Source organism: Eurytemora carolleeae, unplaced genomic scaffold (assembly GCF_000591075.1).
Source record: "Eurytemora carolleeae unplaced genomic scaffold, Eaff_2.0 scaffold718, whole genome shotgun sequence".
NCBI lineage: Eukaryota > Metazoa > Arthropoda > Copepoda > Calanoida > Temoridae > Eurytemora > Eurytemora carolleeae.
The window spans coordinates 71,494-91,340 of NW_019396607.1; the positions used below are offsets into that span (position 1 = coordinate 71,494).

Below are 19,847 nucleotides of genomic sequence, written 5' to 3' on the forward strand. Positions count from 1 at the left end.
TTTTATCTTTGCCCTCCAGGGTACCGGATGGTTTAAATCTTCGACTTGTTCAAGGAAAAGTACTCAATCTAAAAATATTCAAATTTTGAAATATAAAAAATATATAGCATCGGGTTCCACATAAAAAGGGTTTAGAAGGTTAGACTTTAATTTACTCAAAATCTGTATTACGGACCAACTTAATTTATTTCTGATCAATTAACTCAATATTAGGCTTTTACAAACCTAGCTTATTAATCTGGTAGACAAATTTTTTCTTCCTTTACTCTTGTTCCAAGCTGAAGACTACAAATGCTGCAAACATGTTTTCTGAAAAATCCTCGAATTTATTTGATCATTAACACTTTTTTAAAGCTAGTCAATCAGCTGATTTGTTTCAAGGGTCTGTAAACTGTACAGTGTAGACGTAATTTTAAGTGACTCTTTATTCAAAGGGTTCGCAACAGTCCTTCTTGAACCCTGATTTACCCTGCAGACGATGTCGTCGTTATATTTTCGTGATAAAAAAATACATTTCCTTTCATGCCTCTGCTGCATCAATCCGGAAGTAGTAAGACCCAGAAATTGAAAAATAAATATAACTGTTTTTAATCTTTGTGAAGAAACAATCTCAAGAACTGACGAGGGTCAACCCAGACCGAAATATATTTTCAATAAATGTGGAACTAACATCTACTTTTTTACTCTACAGAGGTTTGGTCCATCACCATCACCGAATTTTAAATTTAAGGATATCTTCATTATCCCAAAACATAAGTATAAATGGGATGGGTCGGTAAATCTTAGAATAAAGTGCCGCTTGAAATACCGTCAATTGTCCCTTTAAATTCCAAGCTGAAGCGTGTCTAAAACTTTGGTTTGTAGTAAAGATGACGAGGTTTTCAATATAACAATAAGCTATATACAGTTGTATACAAATACAATACATTTAACATTTAGATAAAATTTGATACGACTAGGTGGGGCAAGTAATTTACATGACTAAAAATTATGCACAATGCTCAATTATACAATACACTTAATAAACTTAATATAATGAGTGTGCCACGGTACAAATTGTTGCAAGACACAACTATTTTTCATGATTAACATTAATAAATCTGCACAAACTAATTATCTGATTTCAATAAGCATATTAATCCTTAAAAAAAAACACAAAGATAGAATGTGGAATTTTCAAATTAAGATGGAAAAAATTTCGAATCTCTATAAGGCTGAAAGACAAGAAACAAATCAAAACATTGCTCAAATAAAAAAATAAAAGATGAGCAACTCAGAATAGATTAATGAATATTTAATTTCCAGAATCAAAAACCCAAAACGTAATTAGATTTCATAGATTTGCATTTTATCATGAGATCAGTAAAAATTGAGATCAGTTTCAAATGAAATGAAAACAAAATCCACATCCAATTGGATTTTCGAAACTTTTTACCTGGTTAATATTCATTTTAATATGTCTTTGAAAAGTGCAAACCGTCTGAAATATCTTGAATATCAAAATCAAGGGCCATGGAAAAATATTCATCAACAAAATTAATGAAATCAAGCGCAAGTGTAAAATGCAAGTTTTAAAATGTTCAGCAAGCTGTCAGGGGATCTTGTAAATATATTTAGAAGTCGGCGTTTATATCAATACATTGAAGACGACTTTGTTTAAAATTTTGATTACTATCAACCTTTTTTCAAATTAAAAGTTTACTAGTTTACAAAGAGAAGCTTCCTTTGTTTCCGTGTTTAATTGCATCCATGCTGTTTAAAAGTTAAGTAAAATTCAAACATTCAAATCTAAAGTCGTCTTCATTGTAATGATTGATATATTTGACGACGACGACGACTGTAGTTAACTTTACAAAGCTAACTAGAGACAGTAATAATATTGCAATAATTACAGCATGTCAGTTTAATTACAAAGTAGTCAGCAATATACTAAAGATAAACTATACAGAGTAACCCACAATTAGGATGAGACTTTAAAAAGTGGCCCGAAACTCTAGAGATGACGATCTCAAGGTTGATTTTTATTTTAGGTCTTTAATATCATTTTTTAATGCCGAACTATTTAATTTGAACCAAAAAAAAAAAGCTCGATATGCAATCTACAAGCAAAATGACTGAATACAGTCGTCTGAAAAGCATCATCTTTCTTAGGATAACCCAGTATTTATAAGTCAGTTGATATTAAATTAACATAAATCAACCGAAAGAATAAATCGCTAAATAAACTAATCATACAAAGTTTATCGCTGGTCCGAAGGATAATATACAAAGACTACTCAATTCCGTCGCTTATAAACGAGATAAATCGTTTGGCGTACTGGTCAGGTTCAACTGTTGATATTCCATCCACGCTTCCACCATACTTGACCGTTTTTGCAGCCTAGATCAACAACATATTACCAAACATCAAATCATTATCAGGGGTGTATATTTTCAACATTTATCCCCCCACCACCCCCCGGCCCCTGGGTAATGACTAGATGATGCTCGGGGGGAGGGGTGGAGGAATGAAAAATTTCACATCAATGGCTAAGTTGCTTTATCTCAAAAAGTCATTTACTGTTGCATAAAAATCATTTCTTTATCCCAATTCAGCGAATAAGACCATAACATAAAATCCGGAGAAAAAAAGTTGTATTAAAATGGCGGGAAAGAAATGGTTTAAAAAAAAATATTTTCCCTGCAAGTCAGAATTTGTGCTCAAGCAGGAAAAGAAGTTTAGAACTTGGAGCCTAAACTTTCAGATCAAAGTGGCAAAAAGCCCTTGACATCATTCAATGTTTTCTTTGTGTAAACAATAAGCAGAGAAGTTAAAATTTTCCACCAGTTTTAGGTGAAAATATTACATTTGGACTTAAGCTTTTATAAAGTTTTTCACTCTTTTTAATAACTTTTCCCAAACATCACTATCTTTTTTTCTCAATCTCATTTATTTTTCGCAACATTAATAATTTCTAAAATTATGTGGAAAATATAAATTTTTATGCTAGGGAAAAGAAGACCAAAAGAGGAATAAAGGAGTTCTTAAAATATTTGAAAACTAGCTTGGGAACCCAGAGTGGCCCAGGGAAGTTAAAGTTAGTCCAACCGCCCTTTGTCGTAAATTACGATTTTAGCTATTTTTCCCGTATAAAGTAAACCCACTCAACTTAGAATCTCATAACCAAGCTAAGAATATTCCCATGGGTCCCCAATCAAAATTTCAGGCAAATCGATTCAAGGGTTCAAGAGTTATGATCAGACAAACAAACAAACAGAGATTACAACTTTATATATAGATATGTAAAAATGTTCACCTTGGCGGTCATCTTCTTGACCCCGTAGTGGGTAAGCACATCTACCAGAGCCAGGAAATAGATTTCCTTTGGTGGACCAGACCCATTACCCTGGTAATATAAATATAATCAGTTTTTCAATCAACACATCAATCAATCACTCAATCATTAAATCAATAAATCAATTATTCATCTATAATTCAATCAATAAATAACCAATCAATTATTTATTTATAAATCAATCTCAATCCATCAAGAAATGATGAATGATTTAATAGTGGCGGAAGACGATCCATAATTTTTCAACAGAACTCGACGCGGCGGCGAGAGAATAGGAATCCAGCTCACCAGATATTTTCCACGTACAAAATAATATATAATTTTTCCAAGTTGTTTAATAAACTTTAGTCCTTATTGAGAGTAGCTAAATAATTATGTAAACAATAAATCAATAAATAAATAATACATCGATAAATAAACAATCAATTTTGTAACTATTACTCAATCAATAAATTAATTCAAGAAATATAATCATTAACTAAGGAATAAATACATTAATTAAACAATGAATTAACCCAGTAAGAAATGGTAAACCCATAAACTAATCAGACAATCAGATCAAACAATAATCAAGCAATTAAATAACCATTCATCTATTCATCATGATAAATCAATAAATGATGTAATCTGAATGTGTTACCTGTGAAGGTATAGCGTATATATCTCTAGAAGGATCAATACGACCTCCCAGCTCAAATATAGTTCCCTCTTCCTCACCCTCTACTCCTGTACCTTTAGTAGGATTAATAACTAGCTCAGATATAGTTCCCTCCTCCTCCCCCTCTACTCCTGTACCTTCAGGAGGATTAATAACTAGCTGAAATGCCCGTGGAATTTTTAAAAAAAATCGAATTTTGAAAGAAAATAATTTGATTTGAAGAAAAAAAATCTATTTTTAAAAATAAAAATTTTAAATTGATGCCCATGTTACTCCTAGGATACCCATTGGTCCTTAAAAAAATGTCAGCCAATCCGGTCCAACGATTTGGCCAATTAACATATATACAAATATATATACATGAGAAAAGAGCTTTATTACAGCCTGTGCTAGCTTCGGCGGTCTGCCCCTAAGCCTAAACTACCCAAAGCGCTATGCCCCCATTGCAGTCTGCGACGCCTCAGAGAGCCTAACCTAGCCTTTGGAAAGTTGCCGCTTGGGAAATTGCACATTTAGGAAGATAGCCACTATGGTAAATACCCATGGGAAGTTGCCATTTGAGATGTAAAGGCTGTAGATGCTTCGTTTTTGGGTTGTTTTTGGTTTTATATTCTTTCAGGGTCATAATTTAGCAAAGTGTAAGAAAGCAACTGTACTTTTTTTTTTTTAAATATTCATTTTTCCTACACTTTGCCAAATTTTGACCCTGGCTGAAGTTAATTTATGTTTTTACCTACGCTGTCTGGGGATAGAGGGGGACCTCCGGATCCTCCAGAATCATATTCATCCTCATCCTCATCCTCCTAGACAATGTTATCAATACAATTAACATAACCTTCATCATCAACATTATAAACATAATAATCAACATCATCATCAACATTATTAACAAAGCAGTCAACATTGTCACTCTGGACTTAAAGACGGTTTCTAGTTTTAGACCTGACAAATCCAATTGTAGAAAACTTTTAAAGCAATCGATCATCTGCAGTGCTTGTTTTGTTATCACAAGTATCAAAAATATTGAAGAACCCAAGAAGACACACAGAACTACATCAGTTTTCAAAATTTGTTGCGATAGAACAAGAAAATAAATTTAAATCTCTCCTTTGTCATTTTTATGTGTGAATGAGCTCAAGTATTTTGGTATTTAACAATGGTCTTCTTTCTTGAGCATATAATATCTTGATTAACACCACCACCCCCAATTAAAAATATGTATTCAAATGAGAAAATAGAATGAGTCTGAAATAGAACTATATTCAGGGGCGTATTCAGGAATTGTTTTCTTTCCAGGGGGGGGGGGGCTCAGGACCCGTTGGGGCCTGAAAACCCCCTGAAATCCATAGATTTCACTATTCCAGGGGGGCTTAGCCCCCATGGCCCCCCCTGAATACACCTCTGACTATAATACAAAACAAAGGAGTATTCCCTCTATGAAGAAGGGAGGTGATATTATTGTATTTGTATAGTATTTAAATATGATTATAGCCTAAGAGCCTAATATCACACCATCATTATTATTTTTCAAAACTATAAAGTTCACATATTGTTTAAAAAGTCTTATTATTATGAATTAAAATGAATTGTAGTAGATTTTAATTCCATTTAAATTGAAAAACACAAAAAGCCCCCTAAAAAAACCAATAAAACCCACTTGACTGGCTTTTCTTAAAAAACCGGGGTTTTACTAACCCTGTCAACATAATCAACATCATCAATATAATCAACATCATTCCATCCATTTATATACTTTGCTAATGGGTTGTCAGGCTGTCCTTCTGTATTCGTTAAACGGCTGAACCGATTATGCCCAATTTTTTTGTGGGACCTCATACGACACCAAGGAAGGTTTATGGGTGGTAGAAATTTAAAAAATTGCATTACAAAAATTCACGAAAACAAAACTATAAAAATGCAAAATTTGTGTTAACTGAAGAAGAGAAAATACTGCAGATAGAGCAAAACAATTAAGGAAAACAGATATATAAAGAATCTAATAAAACCTCTGGTTCCAGACTATCGTCCTCTCTAGTAGTATCATGTATCCCCAGCAGCAGAGAATAGTCCATTATATCGTGCTGAAACATACAACATTAGTTAACTTTTACCTGAGAACAAATAAAATAAAATCAGGCTGTTAGGGATGTCCTACCCCCCCCCCCCCCCCCCCCGACTTGAAATGAATTTACTAATTCAAGAATGAAGTCAAGGATTTAATGGAAGGAAAGTTATTTCAGAGGTGTACGCATCTCTTGTACTGCAGTGTACTGTCACTGGGCGGTAATGTAAACACAAGATGGATGTTGAAGCCTGACATGAGATCCATCTTTCACATATATAATCAATGAAATATTCTGGTCATAGGAAACTATTATGTGAATTATTAAAATTATCAAAATTCAATGATTTAAACCTCCTCGGACACTAAACCAACATTGAAGCATCTATTCTTGTTTACAAATTCCGCCCGGAGAGAACTGGTTTCAATATGTACGCAGAGTATACGCAACTGCAATTAACTCTCCTTGCATTACATTCTTGAATGAAGTGAGATCTTATAGCTTGTTCAATGTACCGTTTAAAAATAAAAATGAAAAGTATTTTCGTTGAATTCATGATTCTCAGCCATTTTTAATATTTTAAAGAAAAGGCAACATCAAAAAGTTAAAAAATTACCTAATTAATCAACTTCTTTTCTTGGGAAAAAATCATAAAAGTGCACCATAATATTCAATTATTATAAATGTTTTCTATATCTTAACAAAAACAAAAGGTTTTAGGCGAAAATAGACGAAAAAAAATTACGAAAAGGAAGAAAAAAGCTGATTAATTGAAGTCCCGTTTTCAATATTATTTCTAATTTAATACTAGCCTAATAATACTATACAAGCCTGAAAATATTAAATAAAAACCTTGGTTAGAAAATCCACATCAGCTGACAGGGTATCCATCAGCTTATCCTGGAGAAATATATATATTTCAACAAATTCAGTCAAATCAATTATTGCAGGACAAAAAAAAAGTGTTTTTCTCCATTCTCTATGGCCCCTGCGTCAAAATATAGCATTAAAATTATTTAAAAAATTGGATTATGTCTAAGAAGTTAAACTAAATTGGATTTTATTTTTAACGGGACAATGTCACTCTTGTTATAGTGTGTGTATGCTGAGTGCTGGGTTTAGCTGATAAAATTGAACTGTTGAGGCAGCTTTCAGTTTATTTCAGTTTATTTCAGTTTATTTCAGTTTATTTCAGTTTATTTCAGTTTATTTCAGTTTATTTCTGTTTATTTCAGTGAAAAATGAATGGGGGTTTAGGCTGAAACCTAAACATTTTAAGAGTTGATCGACACCTAAAAGAGTTCCATCTTATGTTCCTGTCTCGAGAAATTGTTATGATTTAAAACTGCGTCAAAACTATACCAAAACTTATATATGTGAGATTTGTATAGTATTCTAAGTTTTAAACAGATCATTTTCAGCAAATACGTAACCAATCTGAAAACGACGATATCCCAGAGAAGCCGGAAAAACTCAGGTTTACTCCATTTATAATTTGAATTTCATAATTTTTCATTTTAATAGATATTATTGATAATATAATTTATACGTCTGTATCATGTGATCAGAACTTCAACCATTGGCAGTGCAGTGTCATTGTAATGTGTCTTAGTCTGTATCACGTGACAATGATACTGAACTGGGAAATGGATACGCCTCAACACGGAAACAGATCTAACATTACTTTTGAGGAATTTCAGTTTTTTTTAGAAATTCGAGGAAATCCCTCAAAAGTTCAGAATTGTTGAGGGATTTCCGAATATTTTGTATCCGTTTCCTAATATTTATAGTTAAATGTTTTCCACTTTTTCTAGGTTGGTTTCCTCATATTTTTAGGTCAGTTTCCTCATATTTTTGATCCGTTCCGATTTGTTTGACGATTTTTTTTTTCATTTTTAAGAAATATTAATATATATTTAGTCGCAGAAAGTATACATTTTCATTTTAATTTTTGAAAACTGCATTGGATTTCTGATACTTTTAAGTAAATGTCAGCTGCGTTCAGTTCAATTAATTTAAAGTGACCCTCCATGCAAGGGTGCACTTAAAAGTTTTATCTGATCAAGTATTGATTATATAATATATATCTATGTTTATAATCTTGAAAACTGAATATTTTAAATGGGGGTTTCTCTAGTAATTACTAAAGTGACTTGCGCATTTCTACTGCAGAAAAACATATGGAATTATCAGGAAAAACGCTTAAACTAGAAAAAACGACAATATCTTCCAGATTATTGACCAGAAAAAGGTTTGAAGGGTAACATTGTGATTTGGGCATTGTCATCTTTGCATCCAATAAAAATCATTGATATTTTTTTCAAGATAAATAATTTACCTTAGCTTCGTCTCCGATGGATATTTTGATTCCATCATTCAAGAAATCATTATCCTAGGATTTACAGATTTTAATATTTTATCTGGGGTTTTTAAATGGTGAATATTGTTTGAAATTCCACATTTAAATTGTAAACATGGGTATAATAGTATCTTTAGCTACTTTTCCTAAAAATTGTATTTATTTTTCCAAAATCTTTAACAGAGTGCCAAAAAATCTTAAATATGTTTTCCGTTTCCCTTGTACGACTTTCGTAGATAGGGAGGAATAATTTTTAAAGATCTGGAGGGTTGATTTTATCTTCAGTATTGTAAGATTTTCTTGGGTAAAAGTATAAAAATCGTGAAATGGGTGGTGGGGGGGGGGGGGAAGTAAAATTGTAAATATATAACCCTGAATTTAACAATAACAAATTCTTAAATATGAAAAAAATGTTTTCCTTGAATGTTGGACAATCTTTTGCCTTCTCCTTGTCACTTGCTTCCCGATCAACTGTAGAACCTTAAACAAAATTTAATGAAAATCGAATTTCGTTGGAGCCTAAATATTTTAGATTTTGATCATTTAAAATCCTTCCCTGGGGTCATGTGAGGTCCCAAACTAAATTTGGGCCCGATCGATTCAGCCGTTTTGACGTTTATTGGATACAAACAGACAGACAGAAAGACAGATAGACAAGCAAAGTATATAGATAGAAGATTCATGTACTTATCTACAAGCATACTTTTGTACTGGATTTCTAATGTACTTGTACACTTTTTATTTAACTACATTTGTACAATACAATGAACATTGTACAATATACATTACAATGCAAAGTACACTTTTTTATCTGTAAGTGTTGTGCATACTTTTTTAATTTAAGGGTTTGCTAAATAAAATGAGTAAACTTTTTTTTTAAATAAGCATACAGACACAGTCAGGAAAATAGAAGAAAATTTAATTTTGAGATCCCCCTCCCCTTTGGGGTTTTGACCTTGAATAATACCTTTTGCTTCTCTCGAAAAGAAAAAATGTTTTTTTATAATGTTTTTATTCAACAAATGAAAGAAATTAGTGTTTCAGCAGGAAATCAATAATTAATGATTAAATCCAATAACTTTATGCATCATATTTTTTATTTATATAACATTCAACGCAATATTTTCGTGCAATTTAATGATTAAAAACATTTAATTTGAAAGAAAAATGGATTAAAAAATTCTGGCTTTTGGTTTGTTAATGTTCACCTTTGAGATCGTATTTCTTGTGTATTTTGAGATGTCCTCCAAGCACGTTTCTAATCACAACCATGTAGGTTTCCTGCACATTTCAGAAGTTAATCATTTGATATTTCTGGGCGCCTGAGAAGACGACATTGATTTCCCATATCTATATTATTCTAAATAAATAAAGGAGGATTTCTCTAAGTTAAATATTTTTAATTTTAATAAAATTCAAGATGAAAATTAAATTTCTGAAAACTAAATAAAAATTAAACTTTTCTAAATTAAAAATTGATATAATTAGTTTTATCTAGAAGTGCCATGTATGAATAATTCTTTAAACGTTGTTGGAATATTTCAAAGATTACAAATGAAGAAGAAAAAAGATCTATCAGACACATAACATTTTAATTATAAGAAAAAAACAATGATATTGCGAACTATTCATATATCAGATATTTCATAGAATGAAAAGATTTTACAAAGACAGAGGAGTAATACAGTTCTTTAAAAAAGTCTGCTACTTTTTATTAAAATATGAATCAAAATTTCTATTTAAAACCTTGTTTTACCTGATTTTCCACTGTGAGTCTATACATAGCTAGATACTGTGGAAGTAGGGTCTGTTAACAAAACAAAATAATGAGTTTTCATTTCATTTATTTAATTATTATTTTATTAATATTTTTCATTTCTATTTTTTTCTTCTACTATTCGTATTTTCTCTTAGCGACTCCTGAAGCCGTATAATTCTTAACAAAAATATTAGCAAGCGAACAATGAGCATTTCCAGGGTTATACACAATAGAGGAGACTTCAAAGACGACTAATAACTCTTCATTTTAATATTTGAAGGTTAAATTTAATTCTCTTGAAAACATTTGTAGAAGTTATGCGTTGGCAAAAAACCACTGCTACAGAAAACCATTGAAGAAAAAAGATTAAATTAATTTTATTTAAATCGTCTCTATAGTCTTGTCCTTTATGGGTAACTCTGTATGAAAACAATTAATAGACAGCAGACGTACATTTTTAGTGACAATTTATTAATAAAGTGGCACGTCCGATTGTACCCTTTAAATCTTACTGTGCCAATCTGATTCAATATTCTAGTTTTTAAAGCTAAAATTTATGTATTTTCAATTGCAGTTTCCCTGTAGAAGTTACCTGCAGATTTATGCTGCAAAGTAAAAGAAGGAAATCGTAATTATACACTTTTCAATGTGGAAAAACTCAAAATCTTCCCCATTATTACTTAGATAAAAATTTAAGGGGTACCTATTGAGAATCAGACATGCCAATCTATTGAGAATAACGTCTACAGCCCAATTTAAAAATTTATTCAAGACGACATTTTCCCTACCTTGCCATGTCGTTCCACAATATAAGGATGATACTCCTGGATACGGGAGTACTTTAAACAATGGACTCCAGAAAATACGAGAAGTTTAGTAATTTATTTTTTGTAACTAAAAAGTTTAAAGAAGCAAACCTAGTTTATCAAATCAGAATTGTATCAGATATTTTTTGAAATATATATATATACTTTTTATACAAGAACCCCGAGGTGGGAATTAATAAACAGCCAGACCAGAGAAGTGAAAGAACTAGCCCTACCTAATTCATCTAAATCATGCTATTCATAAAATCCCACCTCAGGCTTTGGTAAGTTTAGTTTATTAAATCATTTAAAGATCTGCCTTTAGAAGCTGATGCATCTCTGCCACCTCTATTCCAGTCAGTGTCTTCATCATGTACATCCTGAACATCGTCATCATGTTTAGATCAGAGCTGGAAACTTTTAAACTGACAAGTTAAACTCATTCTCAACCAGAAGAGAGATTAACCGATCTCGGATTGATAAAACATGAACAGAAAGTCTGTTAGGTAGGTTGAACCGATCTCGGATTGATAAAACATGAACAGAAGGTCTGTTAGGTAGGTTAAGGTTGAACCGATCTCGGATTGATAAAACATGAACAGAAGAGTTGTTAGGTAGGTTGAACCGATCTCGGATTGATAAAACATGAACAGAAGGTCTGTTAGGTAGGTTGAACCGACCTCAGATTGATAAAACATGAACAGAAGGTCTGTTAGGTAGGTTGAACCGATCTCAGATTGATGAAACATGAACAGAAGGCCTGTTAGGTAGGTTGAACCGATCTCAGATTGATAAAACATGAACAGAAGGTCTGTTAGGTTGAACCGATCTCGGATTGATAAAACATGAACAGAAGGTCTGTTAGGTTGAACCGATCTCGGATTGATAAAACATGAACAGAAGGTCTGTTAGGTTGAACCGATTTGATTGATAAAACATGAACAGAAGGTCTGTTAGGTAGGTTGAACCGATCTCGGATTGATAAAACATGAACAGTAAGTCTGTTAGGTAGGTTGAACCGAACTCGGATTGATAAAACATGAACAGAAGGTCTGTTAGGTAAGGTTGAACCGAACTCGGATTGATAAAACATGAACAGAAAGTCTGTGTTTTTGAACCGAAATCGAATTGTTGAAACCTTTGAAGATTTATCCAACGGGAAATCGTATTAACTATTTACCTGGAAGAAGTATGATTCTAACTAAATATGTCGGTTTAAAATTGTATAGCTCAGTTCTAGTTTGATTTTCATATTTTCATAATAAAAATCCTTTAAACTTTACACTTTCTTTAAAATTACCACCATTGAAATGGTTTTCACCACTAAAAAACTAAACTGTTTCCTCCCAAAAAATAAAAAATGAAAAAGAAAAATATCTAAAACTAATTTATCACCTGTCAGCACTGATGTAGAATTTTGCTCCACTCCGTCCAGGGTTATCTACAGGTCTAGGACTCTACACAACAAAGTACAGGGTAAGCATCAATCAATCAATCAATCAATCAATCAATCAATCGACTGCTAGATCCAAATTAATAAATCAACCAACTACTCATGAATTGGCGATTCAACAAGAAATCAATTAATTCACCACCCAATCAATTTGTAAATTAAACAAGCAATCTATCTATCTAATCTCTTAATCAACCAACCAAGCAATCAATTAATCAATCAATATATCTATCTATCTATCTATTATTCAATAAATCAGTTAACCTTGGTAAGACTGTTAAGGAAATCTAAGTCATCTATTCCGAATCTTTCTCGAATATTCCGGAACACAAGAGGACAGTACTCCTTCACCTAACAATAATAAAAAGATCCCTAAAATATTATTCAGGGGTTGTTCTGGTTGGTTCATGGGTCGTTTTTGGTTTTTATATTCTTTCAGGGTCATTAGCATTGTGTATGAAAAGTAAATATATTTCAAATTGTTAATTTTAAATATTACCCCTCCCCTATCAAGGGGTTAATAATTCTTGAAAATTATACCCATGCATGAGGCAGTTCTAATAAAGTGTTGCCTGCGCTGTTTAATATTTTTGTCAAACAAAATCAAAAGGGAAAATTTTAAATTAATTAATTAATTGATAGTTTACCTTGAAATGTGAGGGAAGGTTTTCTTTATTAAAAGACTGATTATCAATCTTTACTTTAGAGTATGCACGGAAATCATCGGGCATTAACATCACTAAATAGATAGATAGATATTATACAATAAATATTCAAGAATGATGGATAGATAGATATATGGCTAAATAAATAGATAGATATTATATACTGAATATTCAAGAAGGATGGATAGATAGATATATGGCTAAATAAATAGATAGATACTATATACTGAATATTCAAGAAGGATGGATAAATAGATATATGGCTGAATAAACAAATAAATATTATATATCTAATATTCAAGAAGTATTGATAGATAGATATATGGCTAAATAAGTAGACTAATAGAAGATCATGAACATGACCATTATTTACTATAAGGTAGATGACCTGAGTCTGAGCCAACCAATCAAAGTGTCAATTGCATAAACCGAACGGTGAAATATTTTATGAGATTGTCGGAACCCAGAAGGAATATCCAAAAGAGAGGATTAAGCCGAAAATCAAGTGTCCAAAGTGGAGATTTAGCAATCAGGAGAGTTTTCCCCTCGGTTACCCAAAACAGATCAGACTTCAAAAACAACTGATCAGAATTTATTCTGTGGTTTCATATCTTGTATTCATGGTTTGATTTAGCAAGATACTTTTTTTCTTTACAGCATCATAAATTGGCTCAACAAAATTATACTTCTGAATGAATTGAAACAAGAAGCGTCTCAGGTTGTCATATGTAAGTACATCCATTGTGGGTAACCCTGAATCATAGATTTGTGGGTAATCTTGTATTTATGTTGTACCAATGTACAAGGTACATTTAACAATACCTGGTACATGTACATGCTGTATTTCTTAAACAGTGTGGTTTGTGGGTAACCTTGTATTTATGTTGTTACACGGTAAATAAACAATACCTGGTACATGTACATGCTGTAGTTCTTAAACATTGTGGTTTGTGGGTAACCCTGTATTTATGTTGTACACGGTACATAAACAATACCTGGTACATGTACATGCTGTAGTTCTTTAACAGTGTGGTTCACTCCCCACATGAAAACAGAGAGAAAAGGATCCTTAGACCTGAAAAGATAAAAAAAATTGAGGTTTTTTACTGCACCTTGAAGAGAAAAAATAATTTTAAGAGGAAATATTTAAAATGCATAACATGGGAAAGACTGATTGAACAAGCACTACATGTTCGAGAGAAATATTAATTCTATACGTTCAAGAGAAATACTGATTCTACATGTTCAAGAGAAATACTGATTCTATATGTTCAAGAGTAATACTGATTCTACATGTTCAAGAGAAATACTGATTCTATATGTTCAAGAGAAATACTGATTCTTCATGATCAAGAGAAATACTGATTCTACATGTTCAAGAGAAATACTGATTCTTCATGTTCAAGAGAAATACTGATTTTATATGTTCAAAAGAAATACTGATTCTTAATGTTAAAGAGAAATACTGATTCTTAATGTTGAACAGAAATACTCATTCTAGATTTTCAAGGAAAATACTGATTCTACTTCTACATGTTCAAGAGAAATACTAATTCTTCATGCTCAAGAGAAATACTGATTCATATGTTCAAGAGAAATACTGATTCTAAATGTTCAGTAGAAATACTGATTCTAAATGTGCAAGAGAAATACTGATTCTATATGTTCAAGAGAAATACTGATTCTATATGTTCAAAAGAAATACTGATTCTTCATGTTCAAAAGAAATACTGATTCTTCATGTTCAAGAGAAATACTGAGTCTACATGTTCAATAGAAATACGGATTCTATATGTTCAAGAGCAATACTGATTCTACATGCTCAAGAGAAATACTGATTCTAAATGTTCAAGAGAAATACTGATTCTAAATGTTCAAAAAATGTTTACACTCTGGCTCTCAGAAACATTTTTGATAGATAAGAAGTCTTGTTGTGAGTTTACGTTCGGATATTAGAATATATTGTGCATTTGCAAATAAATGAACTTTGAACAACTTATCTTAACATAAACTACTTCTTACTTTGCAAAAAAAATGGCGAGCCTGCCTATTTCGGAAAGGCTTGCTAAATCCCTCTTACAGGTTTTTCTAAGGAGACGATAAAAGTGAGTTTAATTGTGAGTAAATATATTTTATTACTCCCTTTTAACATTTTAGTGACCATTATAATACCTGAAAATTTTCCGCTTCGGATGTTTTACTTTGAATCTTTTTGTTTTTGTTTTCAGAGCGCCCTCCATTACAGAGCTCATCTTGAAATCGTCTAAAAAAATATTTATTCCATACAAATAGTCGATATGTATCACTGTTATACCTACTGCCGGTTAAAAAGAAAAGAAAATGCAGTTATCGTTAAATGTAATACGAAACAGGTTTTAGCAAAGGATGTCGTTCTCCGTCTGATATTTGACAATTTGTAGATTACACGGGCAACGCCGGACACTTCAGCTAGATTGTTATATTTGATAATGAAACACTCGTGACAAACATGACACAAACATAACGTTAAATCTCTGATTGAAATATACATATACTTTAATATCTATTTTCAAAACTCTACCCTAAGATCGGATAATAAGTCTGTTAGTAAAATTGTGAAAGTGTTCAAGTGTTGTCATATATTTAATTATCAGTTGTTTCTGTCTGTCACCTGACTAATTTCTCTCCAGATCTGAGTCAGCTGACATTTGTGTGTTGTTGTTTTTTGCGCATGCGCAGTGTAAAATCTGACTCCATATTTCGGTATAATTTTATTAATTTAAAATTATTGATTAACTAATGATTATTATTAGGATTTGTGAGCAAGGGAGGATTCAAGGCCGCGGGATTACCTTCGCCCCCCCCCCCCTGACGGACTCAGTGGGTGGCAAGGCAACGCCCCCAATTGTTAATTTGCGGCAAAAAATGTTCATTATTTGCTAAAATGACTTTATTAAATTATTTTATTGTTTGTCAAGTTATTTAAGTGGGAATGATATTAAATACGAAAACAAAGAACTTGGTATCAAATCATGGATAAGGAGAATGTCGTACTTAAAATAAGGAACAACAATTCAGGTAAGAATTAAGCAATTTAGGATTTTAGGAACGTTGGTCAAAAAAGAAAGAACGTTATATAAAAAGTGAAATGGGTCGATTGGTCTGTTAAAAGTCATACTTCAGTCTAAAACTCGTCTTCCATTTCTAGAGTTTTCTGGCTATCACTGCATACTATGTAAATGCATTACTCAGGACTTCAGAGAGTAATACAGAACTATATAACAGATGGATACAATGCATGATAAAAATATACATATTTCTAAGTGGTCTACAAATGGGACGGATTTGACTTCAAAGGAAAAAAGAGCAAATTGAGCACATTAAACTCGAGGGAAGGTAAATTTGCACCCTCCCTAGGTGGGCCATACTTTTAAAATTTATTTAATTAATGCCTGCCTCCCTTTTATTTATCTATTTATCTATATCATTTTTATGAAGTTTCATCAAAACTTTGTAAGAATTCAATTTCACATCTGTATCTATATTATATTTCTATCTATATATATCTATCTAATTGAAGTAGAGCTGGATGATAATACTAAAATGAAAATGTAACGGGTTCTTTAAGGAAAGTTAGCGCGGGTAACAGTCGGCTCTTATCTGATCTATCTATCTGTCTACCTGTATCCTGTATTATCATTTTTTATATTTTATAAATATAATATGTCCAGTGTCCTGCAGTATCCAGTGTCCTGCAGTATCCAGTGTCCTGCAGTATCCAGTGTCCAGTGTCAAGTGTCCAATGTTTAGTGTCAAGTATCCACTGTCTATTGTCAAATGTCTAGGGTCCAGGTCTCGTGTCTAGTGTCTAGTGTCAAGTGTCTTGTGTCTAATGTCTCGTGTCTGGTGTCTAATGTCTAGTGTCTGTGTCTATTGCCTAGTGCTTAGTTTCAAGTGTCTATTGTCCAGTGTCTAATGTCCAGTGTCCAGTGTCTAGTTTCTAGTTTCTAGTGTCTAGTGTCTAGTGTCTAGTGTCCAGTGTCTAGTGGCTAGTGTCTAGTGTCTAGTGTCTAGTGTCTAGTGTTTTAGTATCCAGTTTTAAGTGTCTAGTGTCCAGTTTCTAGTGTTTAGTGTCTAGTGTCTAGTGTCGGTGTCAAGTGTCCTGTGTCCTGTGTCTAGTGTCCTGTGTCTAGTATCCTGTGTCTAGTGTCCTGTGTCTAGTGTCTAGTGTCGAGTGGTAATTGACTAGTGTCTAGTGTTTAGTATCAAGTTTTTAGTGTCTAGTGTCTAGTGTCTAGTGTATAGTGTCGGTGTCAAGTGTCTAGTGTCAAGTGTCTAGTGTCCTGTGTCCTGTGTCTAGTGTCCTGTGTCTTGTGTCTAGTGTCTAGTGTCTAGAGTCTAGTGTCTAGTGTCCAGTGTTTAGTATCCAGTTTTTAGAGTGTAGTGTCTAGTGGTGTTCAAAATATTTTGTTCTTCTTAGTTGCTCTTTAATAAGAGGGGTTCCGGGTTACCATTAAAAACATATTATAAGAGTGCAATCATACACGTGCAATTTTCTACAGTTTGATGTGAAGTAAATCCTTAGATTCGAATCCGTAAACATATTAAACAGTGCACGTATACATCCTTTGTTTAATTATAATTAAGATTGTAAAATGGATTCTAATCTAGAGATTTGGAAACTACATTTACAAGCAGCAGAGGTATAATTAGTTTACTTAAAAGGGAGTGTTCGCCAAATTGAAAAATAAACCTAATCAAAAACAAAACATTAAAAAATGCAATTAATCAAAACATTAAAAATGCAATTAATTATGCGTATTTTATTGCACAAAAATGTCTCTGAAGGCAAGAATGTTCGTTTTTCATGTAAACAAAGCATTTTTCTGCATAAAACTTGGTTTCCGTTTTATTAAAAAAATAGTATAAAAAGAACTGAACTTTTGCCGCGAGCTAAAAATGTCTAATCTCTATCTATCTTTGTAACCTGATGGTGTAAACATTTTAAACTACACTTTCTAACATAATTAAAAGTTTGAATTCTCAAAGGTCTACGACATTATGCAGTTTGGTAAGATAGTGCTGGATTTCAAAATTAGAGTTTGCAGCAACAATATATTTCCTGTTACGAACCCGCACTTTCTCACACACAAAAAACATCTTTGCTTAATTTTATAATGATTATCATTTTTGTTTTCATCGAGTTTTTAGTCATGTATGATTAGGCTAGTTTCCACGTATTTAAAAAAAACAAACTTTTTTTAATTCAAAATTGGGGTACTGTGAATATTTATAAATAGGTTAACATTTTTAGTTAAATATGTATGTAGAACCGGTTTTGATTAATTTTCACGAATTTTATCTCTGTTTTAACAGTTTTAAACCGTTACAAGAATATTCATTAATTAATTGTGTTTTTTTACTAAGTAACTCTTTTATGTAAAACAATTTGAATGGCCATATTTTGGTTTTGGACCATGTTACCAACATTTACTAACAGTCCTTTAAAATTGAGAAAAGTGGCTTCATTAATTTATAGAACTTGAAAACTATAAACTAATATTTAAACCAGAAACAAAGGTCTAAATCTTGAGCTTAGAAAAATAATGAACTTGACTTAATTTAGAGTATTAGCAACACATAAACAAAATTAAGATTATGAAATGATCTTATATGATTTTATGTTTGTGCAGTATAACCGTTGATAAAAGTTGTAAAGTTTGAGCTGAATTGAAATCATAAGTATTGAAGTGGAAATTTTGATTATGATGCGTTACGCGGCATTAATACAGTGGTCAGCGTTTATATCACCACAATTATGACGAATTTTCTTGTTTTGATCTCGATCTAACAAGCTTTTAACAAATTACCTAAGGTTACAATTGTAAACAAAGGCTTTATGTTATGATGACAGTTTCTCTTTACTCCCATGTTTATGTGCAGTATCCATGCTGTTTAAAAGCTTGGTATAATTAAACAATAGAAATCGAAAGTATCTTCATTGTTTTGATATAATACGACGACGACTTTACTATAAACTGTTCAGGGAATTCTCTCTGGTTTACCTAGACAGATGTTTCAAGGATTAGCATATAATCGTACAGAACAAGGTATTAAAAACTGAATAAATTTGAAAGGAACTAAACATCTTGCCTCAAATTCAAATTTGCCACAAACTCTGATTTTCTTATTCCTTTATCTTTGCAACCCAATGTCGTATGATCTTAGATATTTCAAACTAGAAATTCTGTTAAATAAAATAATCTAAGTTTAAAATATATAATGTTTACACCATCAAACTTCAAAGATAAAGGGATTAGAAAATTTGAGTTTTTAGCTGGCAAAGAATAAATTTCTTAGATTAAAAAATAAGTTTTTAGCATAATTTCCCTTGTTCTTGTTTTAACTGAATTATTTCTTATAATGATCAGTGCATATTTTAAAAATTAAATCAATTACTGATAAAAAGATGTTTTCTAAAACTCCATAAAAAGATATAAATTCACTGTTTTCTAGATACCACTGTAAAACCCTTCATTGTGGTTTTTCATTATGCAGTACATAAGAATACAATGTACTCTAGGTACAGCCAAATCTGGAGGAAGTTGTACATAATAATATAATGTACCTTAGGTTCAGCTATATCTGGAGGAGGTTGTACCATAGATAAATAAATAAACATAGATAGCTTATGTACGCAAAATCACCAAGAATTGTACAGTCCGCGAACTCATACTTCTAGGGGTCAAAGTGTACTTCAATGATAAGCG

General features: G+C 31.9%; 2 protein-coding genes across 8 annotated transcripts in view; one reads left to right on the forward strand and one right to left on the reverse strand.

Moving 5' to 3' along the window:
* LOC111706211 (phosphatidylinositol 5-phosphate 4-kinase type-2 alpha) overlaps window positions 1-19,847 on the reverse strand; it is a 27,890-nt gene continuing 8,043 nt past the window's right edge. Inside the window, exons 1-22 of one of the 7 annotated variants that reach the window (XM_023479018.1) lie at window positions 15,749-15,853; window positions 15,271-15,361; window positions 14,094-14,173; window positions 13,081-13,172; window positions 12,698-12,784; window positions 12,376-12,437; window positions 11,300-11,360; window positions 10,963-10,998; window positions 10,172-10,222; window positions 9,624-9,696; window positions 8,834-8,895; window positions 8,395-8,448; window positions 6,909-6,956; window positions 6,000-6,074; window positions 4,727-4,796; window positions 3,976-4,067; window positions 3,297-3,386; window positions 1,893-2,380; window positions 1,436-1,600; window positions 809-1,141; window positions 226-391; window positions 1-68 (exon numbers count right to left, since the gene is read on the reverse strand). In XM_023479018.1, coding sequence (XP_023334786.1) covers window positions 2,273-2,380; window positions 3,297-3,386; window positions 3,976-4,067; window positions 4,727-4,796; window positions 6,000-6,074; window positions 6,909-6,956; window positions 8,395-8,448; window positions 8,834-8,895; window positions 9,624-9,696; window positions 10,172-10,222; window positions 10,963-10,998; window positions 11,300-11,360; window positions 12,376-12,437; window positions 12,698-12,784; window positions 13,081-13,172; window positions 14,094-14,173; window positions 15,271-15,350 — 1,221 coding nt within the window. In that variant the 5' untranslated portion in view covers window positions 15,351-15,361; window positions 15,749-15,853 and the 3' untranslated portion in view covers window positions 1-68; window positions 226-391; window positions 809-1,141; window positions 1,436-1,600; window positions 1,893-2,272. Of the gene's footprint in view, window positions 69-225; window positions 392-808; window positions 1,142-1,435; window positions 2,381-3,296; window positions 3,387-3,975; window positions 4,068-4,726; window positions 4,797-5,999; window positions 6,075-6,908; window positions 6,957-8,394; window positions 8,449-8,833; window positions 8,896-9,623; window positions 9,697-10,171; window positions 10,223-10,962; window positions 10,999-11,299; window positions 11,361-12,375; window positions 12,438-12,697; window positions 12,785-13,080; window positions 13,173-14,007; window positions 14,040-14,093; window positions 14,174-15,270; window positions 15,362-15,748; window positions 15,854-19,847 lie in introns of those variants that run through there. The other 6 variants (XM_023479016.1, XM_023479015.1, XM_023479019.1 and 3 more) reach the window with 6 other exon arrangements.
* The window catches only part of LOC111706212 (uncharacterized), an 11,015-nt gene continuing 8,594 nt past the window's right edge, over window positions 17,427-19,847 (forward strand). The window contains exons 1-2 of the mRNA XM_023479021.1: window positions 17,427-17,780; window positions 19,124-19,187. Of these exons, the coding sequence (XP_023334789.1) occupies window positions 17,733-17,780; window positions 19,124-19,187 (112 nt within the window). The 5' untranslated portion in view covers window positions 17,427-17,732. The remainder of the gene's footprint in view (window positions 17,781-19,123; window positions 19,188-19,847) is intronic.